General features: G+C 40.5%; 1 protein-coding gene across 3 annotated transcripts in view; it reads right to left on the reverse strand.

Annotated features, from left to right (window-relative positions):
* The window catches only part of ZFP69 (ZFP69 zinc finger protein), a 24,873-nt gene that overhangs the window by 3,006 nt on the left and 13,373 nt on the right, over positions 1 to 8,494 (reverse strand). For 2 of the 3 annotated variants that reach the window (XM_011977637.1, XM_011977636.1), the window contains exons 4-5: positions 3,876 to 4,002; positions 3,462 to 3,557 (exon numbers count right to left, since the gene is read on the reverse strand). In XM_011977637.1, the coding sequence (XP_011833027.1) occupies positions 3,462 to 3,557; positions 3,876 to 4,002 (223 nt within the window). Of the gene's footprint in view, positions 1 to 3,461; positions 3,561 to 3,875; positions 4,003 to 8,494 lie in introns of all 3 variants that reach the window. The other variant, XM_011977635.1, reaches the window with a different exon arrangement.

Genomic DNA, 8,494 nt, shown 5'->3' on the forward strand with positions numbered 1-8,494 from the left:
CCTCAGCCTCCCGAGTAGCTGGGACTACAGGTGCCCGCCACCTCGCCCGGCTAGTTTTTTATGTATTTTTAGTAGAGACGGGGTTTCATCGTGTTCGCCAGGATGGTCTCGATCTTCTGACCTTGTGATCTGCCCGTCTCGGCCTCCCAAAGTGCTGGGATTACAGGCTTGAGCCACCGCGCCCGGCCTAACATAATTTTTAAAAATATACCTGTTCACGACTGAGGCTTGGGGAAAAGAAAAGGAAAAAAAATACCACCTACAATAGCAACAAAATATAAGATTTTCAGAATCAATCTAACAAAAAATGTACAATACGTACAAGAGAAAATCCTGAAATGTTACCGAAAAAAGTTAGGAAATATCAATAAACGGAGTGCTGTATCATATTCCTGGACAGGAGGATTCGATAGCACAACAATGTTAACTCCCCCAAAATTGATCTAGAAATTCAATTCTATTCCAATCAAAATGCCAGCAGAGTATTTGTGGGTGTGATTTGATGCTCTGATTACATAATTCAAATAGAACAACAAGGAACCAAGAATAACCAGAACAATTTTAAAGAACAAGGTGGGTGAACTACCTCTACCACATATTAAGTCTCACTATGAAAGTTTTTAAGATACCCTGGCATTAGAGTAAGGACAGAAAAACAAAATAATAAAACAACATAAAGAGAGAAACACAATAGAAAAAGAATATGCAAAACAGAAATAGACCCAAACATATGAAGAAACTTGACAGGTGACAAAGCACATTAACTATTCCTGGACTGATTATCCATGTGGAAAAAGTTAATCAGATTTCCACCTCATACATACAAATGTATTTATATAAAATAAATTCCAGATGAATTAAACCTAAATGTGAAAAGCAAAACTTTGAAAATATAGGAAGATGTAGAAACATATATGTATGATACACGTATATGATAAAATGGAGGATAGCAGGGCACAGCAGCATGCACCTGTAGTCCCACCTACTAAAGAGGGTGAGGCAGAAGAATCACTTGAGCCCAGGACTTCGAGGCTAGCTTGGGCAACATAGCAAGACTCAGTCTCTAAAAACAATTTTTTTTAAAGTTTACAAAAAAGGAGAATAACAAGGCATAAAATGGTTTCTTAAACAAAAAGCACAAACAATAAAGAAAAACCTGATAAATTCAGTAACATTAAATTGAGAAACTCACATCTATCAAAAGACACTAATTTTGAAAAGTCAAAGATGGGTCACTGACCTAGGGTAAACATTTGCAAAACATAAAGCTATCAAGATTATCCAGAATGAATACACACACACACACACACACACACACACATTTTTTTTTCTACAAATCAATAAGAAAAAAGATTATAGAAACATTGGCATGGGATATAAACAGGTAATTAACAGAAGAGCCTGGCATTAGAGTAAGGACAGAAGAAGAGATGGATGGATGGTCAATGAACATGAGAAATATACTTCCTTTCACTAGTAGTCAGGAAAATGAAAGAAACAAGATACCATAACCCAGTGAATTTACAAAAATCTTAAAGTTTGGCAATAACAAATGTTGACAAAGATGCTGAGTTATGGAAACTCTCAAGCCCTGTTAATGGGAGAATAAACTGGTGTAACTGCTTTGAAGAGCAAATTGGTAATACCCAGCAAAAGGAAAGTGCATCTATTCTACAACCCAACAATTTTGCTTCTACCAACTATCTTAGAGAAACACTTGCGTTATGTATACAAGAAGTTATGGACACAAAGTTTTGCTGCAGAATATTTGTAACTCTCAAATTTGGAAACAATGTAAATGTCTATCAACAGGAAAATAAATAAGAAAATTGTGGCTTATTAACTCAATGGAAATGAATGAACTAGAATAACATACTGAGGAATATCACCAGGGTTGAATGAGAAAAGCAAAAGGAAGACATATATACACCATTTATTTAAAGAAAAAGAACATACAAAACAATGCTATATATTGTTTAATATGTATACACTAATATACATGGACTGCTTTTACTACATTATACATGCAATAAAAGCATGAAGACATGGGAATGATATTTCAATGCAGAGTGGTTATTTCAAAAGGTGTAAGGGGGACAGTGGAGCTTCAACTCTGTTTCATTTCTTAGTCTAGGTGGAAGCTACACATAAATGTGTTATAATGTTTTCTATGCCTTTCTGAAAGTCTAAAATATTTCACAATAAAAAGCAAAGTTTGAGGAGATTGTTAGGGACCACAAGATTTGGTGAGAAGGAATCCTTTGGTAATTTCTCTTACAGGAGTTTTCATGAAGTAGCTGTTACAAAAACGTAAGATATGTAAGTTAAAAAGAGAATGAGAATTGAAGCTGGAATTGTAAAATGAACATTGGCAAAAAGTAAAAATGGAGTGTAGGAAAATTAACGATTTGTACAATGCAATGAAAAGAGATTGATTTTCTGTGAAAATACCACATACATCCGACTGCTTAGAGAAAGCTTTAGATCGGCAGCCCTTAGGATACTGGAGAAAGGGAAAATCAAGCTCAACCTTAATGAGGACAAGACTGCTCCTTCCTCCAACTCCAGAGAGACTTTTGCAACGGCTCAGTGAAGCAAAGGGGTAAGGAAGGGAGGGGTGATATTAGTTTACTGGAGGCTCCGTACAGTGGTCTGAGCCGTCCCCACAGCCAAGGCTTTGAGCACTCTGACCTATATATTAAAATTCCATCTGCCTTGGTGATTTGGTTTGAATATTTATCCCCTTCAAATCTCATGGTGAAATGTGATCCCCAGTGTTGGAGATGGGGCCTGGTGGGAGGTGGTGGGTCATGGGGGTGGATCATTCACGAATGAGTGTCCTCCCCATGGTAATGAGTGAGTTCTCACTCTGAGTTCACGAGAGATCTGGTTGTTTAAAAAGCCTGGCACCGGCTGGGCACGGTGGCTCACGCCTGAAATCCCAGCACTTTGGAAGGCCAAGGCGGGTAGATCACAAGGTTGAGATTGAGACCATCCTGGCTAACACAGTGAAACCCCATTTCTACTAAAAATACAAAAATTAGCTGAGCGTGGTGGCGCGTAACTGTAGTCCCAGGTACTCGGGAGGCTGAGGCAGGAGAATCGCTTGAACCCCAGAGGCAGAGGTTGCAGTGAGCCAAGATTGCACCACTGTACTCCAGCCTGGCAACAGTGCAAGACTCTGTCTAAAAAAAAAAAAAAAAGAAAGAAAGAAAGAAGGAAAAAGAAAAAGAAAAAGAGCCTGGCACCTCCTCCTTCACTCTTATGCTCCAGCTCCCACCATGTAATATGCCTTTCACCGCGATTGTAAGCTTCCTGAGGCCCTCACCAGGAGCAGATGCCAGCGCCATGCTTCCTGTACAGCCTGCAGAACCATCCAATTAAACTTTTCTTTATAAATTATGGAGTCTCAGGTATCCCTTTATAGCAACACAAAAACAGACTAACACACTTGGTCTCACCTGAACTGGGATCTCCTGGGCCTTCTTTCTCTGCCATCCATGGCTCTTCTCCTTTCTCTAATTGGGATATCACACTAGGTTTGGAAAGTTGATATCCTGCTTATGTAGTAAAAAAAGAGTGTGAATGTTTATGCTGATGTCTAAGAACCATCCCCAGAGTTTTGTTCAAGTCTTCTGGTATTCCGGGCCTCCACAAGTGAAAAGGGGTGGGTCTTTCTATTCGAACTCTGTGTAGTAAAGTTGTTCCCCAAGAAAGTCAAATCGGATATGCCCTCACTACGTTTTCGAAGGGAATAAGACATCTTTAATACAGAACCCAAAATCAAGCCTCAAGGAATCCACACATCAACAATTTAAAATAATGACTCTCCTGTAATGGGTGGGTTTCTGGATACATGGATAGCCAAGTCTTACCCACTGACACCAAGTTGCTGTAGTTCTCCAGCATCACCTCTCGGTACAGATTCTGATAAGCAGGAGCCAACTGCCCCCACTCTTCCTGGGTGAAGTCAACAGATATGTCCTTGAAAGTCAACAATTCCTAGAACATCAAACACATTTCTGTTTAGCCGGAGACCACTTCTGTTAAGTTCCAAGGAGTTCTGATGGTATTCTAAATTCTGAGAGATTCTAAACTTACTTTTATCAGGAGCCTTCTCTGGATCTGTTTGGAGATCCTTTGATCTCCAAATCTGATCAACAAAACTGTCTGGAACTGTAGTCTGTCTGGATCTCTAATCTGGAGATTACTATAAATAATGTAACATATAGAAAGACAGATGGTGATACATGCCTAAGAAAAAAAATTAAGCAGAATAAGAGACATTGGGAGAACCAGAGTGAGGGTAGGATAATCTTTTATGTAAAGTGGTTGGGGAAGGCTCTCTTAAAAGGGTGATATTTGACCAGAGACATAAATTCAGTAAAAGAGAGAACCACATGGAAATCTGAGAGAAGAGCATCCTGGGCTGGTGCAAAGGACCTAAGGTGACAGCATCCTTGGCTTGAGGAACAGGAAAGTGAACAGCATGGCTAGAGGTAGCCTGGTTGATGAGAGAGTGGAAGGAAATGAAATCAGAGAGGTGGAGATGAGGAACAGGGTGGGATGGGGATAGAGGTTCCCCCACCACCTCGCACACTTATTGTCACAAAGACCTATGCATTCTTACTGAGCTTGAATTCTGAGGCCCTGCTGGAGTTTAATGTAAAAAGGAACAAAACTGTCTGGAACTGCAGTCTAATCCCTTCCTAAGCTCAAATGCTAAAAAGATAAAAAGGAAAGCCCTCAGCATTGATGGCATGGGCTAATTAGAAGTATACTCAATCAAAAAGCTGTGTGACAGCCAGAGTTCAGCCACAGCTCCAGAAGGAGCCCCTCACCTTAACCACCAGAGAGACGAAAGGGTTTGGAAATAGAACAAACCAAAACAAATGAAGAAACTATATGTGTGTGTGTGGGGGGGTGTGTGTGTATATACATAAAAAACACACACATATATGTATGTATATACACCTACACTCCTGCCTTGGCCCCTCTAAGTGTTGGGATTACAGGCATGAGACACTATGCCTGGCCGAGAGATGACTTTTTACTGTGATAAGCAATTTCTGGAGAGATGAAGTGCTAATGCAGAGACGCTTAGCATCACACTGAATTTTAAGTAGATACTTGAAACACCTGAGCTCACTACAATAGCCACAGGAGATAGCTATAAAATTATCATAGTAATGTAATATGTGCACTATAGTTTATTTTATGCAGTAGTGATTTAATACTGCATCTTTACATTTGTTTACATTTCTCTCAACTGCGAATGGCACCAAGAATAGTCTGTGCATACAAGCTTTGAAAATTTTAAACATTTTATAATAGATACGTGTATCTGTTATGGTAGTAAATAAAATAGACTAGTATATACATATATTTTATGTATTCATAACATACCTAACTTTTTCTTAATTTTTTCGATACTCCTAGACTACACGGTCCATCTGCAAGTTTTTCCAAATTGTCACAAATCTCCAAAAAATGTTTCAATATATTTATTGAAAAAAGTCTGTATAGAGGTGGACCTGCACAGTTCAAATCTGTGCTGCTCAAGAATCAACTCTAGGCCGGGTGTGGTGGCTCACGCCTGTAATCCCAGCACTTTGGGAGGCTGACACGGGCAGATCACGAGGTCAAGAGATTAAGACCATCCTGGCCAACATGGTGAAACCCCGTCTCTACTAAAAATACAAAAATTAGCTGGGCGTGGTGGTGCATGCCTGTAGTCCCAGCTACTCGGAAGGCTGAGGCAGGAGAATCGCTTGAACCTGGGAGGCAGAGGTTGCAGTGAGCCGAGATCTAGCTACTGCACTCCAGCCTGGCAACAGAGCAAGACTCCATCTCAAAAAAAAATAAAAAATAAAAAAAGAATCAACTGTAAATGAAAATTCTACAAGTGAAAAATACAATATCTACAAAATTCATTGGATGGGCTTAAAGTAGATTAGACCATGATGAAGATCAGATCAGTGATCAGTGAAACTTAAGATGGGTCAATAAATATTATTCAAACTAGAGTACCAAGAGGAAAAAAATATGTGGGATAATATCAAGTGGTCTATTATACATGCAATTAGAATCTCAGGGCTAGGTGGGGTGGCTCATGCCTGTAATCCCAGCACTTCGTAAGGCCAAGGCAGGAGGATTGCTTTAGCTCAGGAGTTTGAGACCAGCCTAGGCAACATAGGAAGACCCTATCTCTACAAAAAAATACAAAAATTAGTCAGGCATGGTGGCACACACCTGCAGCCCCAGCTACTCAGGAGCTCAGGAGGCTGAGGTAGGAGGATTGCTTAAGCCTGAGAGGTAGAGGAGGGAGGGAGGGAGGGAAGGAGAGAGGAAGGGAAGAAAGCAAGAAGGAAGGGAGGGAGAAAGAGCAATCTCAGAAAACAGAATAGGTAGAAAAAATATTTGAAACATAATGGCTGAAGATTTTCCAAACTAATGGGAAAAAAATCAACCCACAGATCCAAGAAGCTCAGCAAACCCTAAAAAGGATAAACTCAAAAGAAAACCACAGCAAGGCACTGTAGCTCATGCCTGTAATCCCAGCACTTCGGGAGGCCATGACGGCAGATCACTTGAGGTCAGGAGTTTGAGACCAGCGTGGCCAACGTGGTGAAACCCCATCTCTACTAAAAATATTTAAAAAAAAATTTTTTTTAAAAAGCCTGGTGTGTCTTAGCTACTTGAGAAGCTGATGTGAGAGGATTGCTTGAACCCGGGAGGTGGAGGTTGCAGTGGGCCAAGATCATGCCACTGCACTCCTGCCTGGATGACACAGCAAGACTCGTCTCAAAAAACAACAACAACAACAACAACAAAAAATCACACCTATGCACATCAGATAAAAGTTGGTATAAAACAGACACATTGGCCAGGCGTGGTGGCTCACACCTGTAATCCCAGCACTTCAGGAGGCTGAGGTGGGCAGATCACGAGGTCAGGAGATTGAGACCATCCTGGCTAACACGGTGAAACCCTGTCTCTACTAAAAATACAAACAATTAGCCGGGCGTGGTGGCAGGCGCCTGTAGTCCCAGCTACTCGGGAGGCTGAGGCAGGAGAACGGCGTGAACTCGGGAGGCGGAGCTTGCAGTGAGCCGAGATCGCGCCACTGCACTCCAGCTTGGGCGACAGAGCAAGACTCTGTCTTAAAAAAAAAAAAGAAAATGAAAAAGAATAAAAACAGATACATCACATAAACAGAATAACAGCTGCCTTCTCATCACAGATAATACAATCTAAAAGATAATGGAACATTGTTAAAGTACTTAAAGAAAAAGCAGTAAACCTAGAATTCTTTATCCAATAAGATCCTCAAATAGGAATATAAAGAAATGTTTAGATCAATGAAAGTTGTGAGAATTTGTCACTAGAACACCCACATTATAAGAAATGCTAAACAAAGTTCTTTAAGCTGAAGGGAAATAATACAAGATAGAAACCTGGAATGAAAGGAAAAAAGGAAGAGTGCGTAAATGGATAAATATAAGGGCAAATACGAAAGATGTGTTTTTTTCCATGTTCATAGTTTGTTATAAGACAGTTTACTATTAAAAGTAAAACTAAGAACAATGTACTGTGGTGTTTTTACACGTAAAACAAAATGTATATTGACAAAACGCTAAGAGTGGGAAGGAGTATATGAAAATATAATGTAAGTCTTTCATATCATATGTGAAGCCATAAAACATTAATTCAAAGTAACTGTGGAATGTTACTTTTGTAACATGTGTAATGTTAAATACAATGTGTAACATTCCACAGTTACTTTGAATTAATATTATATGGCTTCGCATATATGACTGTTTTTAGTGGTTGTTAGAGCAACCACTAAAAACAAATCAAAGAACTGGCCAGACTCAGTGGTTCATGCCTGTAATCCCAGTACTCTGGGAGGCCAGGGTGGATGCATCACCTTAGGTCAGGAGTTTGAGACCAGCCTGGCCACCATGGAGAAACCTCGTCTCTACTAAAAATACAAAAATTAGCTGGGCATGGTCGTGGGAGCTTATAATCCCAGCTACTCAAGAGGCTGAGGCAGGAGAATCGCTTGAACCCGTAAGGCGGAGGTTGCAGTGAGCTGAGATCATGCCACTATACTCCAGCTTGGGCAACAAGAATGAAACTCTGTCTCAAAAAAACAAAACAAAACAAAAAACCAAAAAAAAAAACCAGAAAGCAGGCCAGGCGGGGTGGCTCATGCCTATAATCTCAGCATTTTGGGAGGGCAAGGCAGGCAGATCACGAGGTCAGGAGATCGAGACCATTCTGGCTAGCACAGTGAAACCACATCTCTGCTAAAAACACACAAAAAAAAATTAGGCAGGTGTGGTGGCATGCACCTGTAGTCCCACCTACTCAGGAGGCTGAGGCAGGAGAATTGCTTGAACCCAGGACGCAGAGGTTGCAATGAGCCGAGATCGCACCACTGCACTCCAGCCTGGGTGACAGAGCAAGATTCTGTCTCAATTAAAAAAAA

Source organism: Mandrillus leucophaeus, unplaced genomic scaffold (genome assembly GCF_000951045.1).
Source record: "Mandrillus leucophaeus isolate KB7577 unplaced genomic scaffold, Mleu.le_1.0 Scaffold182, whole genome shotgun sequence".
Classification (NCBI taxonomy): domain Eukaryota; kingdom Metazoa; phylum Chordata; class Mammalia; order Primates; family Cercopithecidae; genus Mandrillus; species Mandrillus leucophaeus.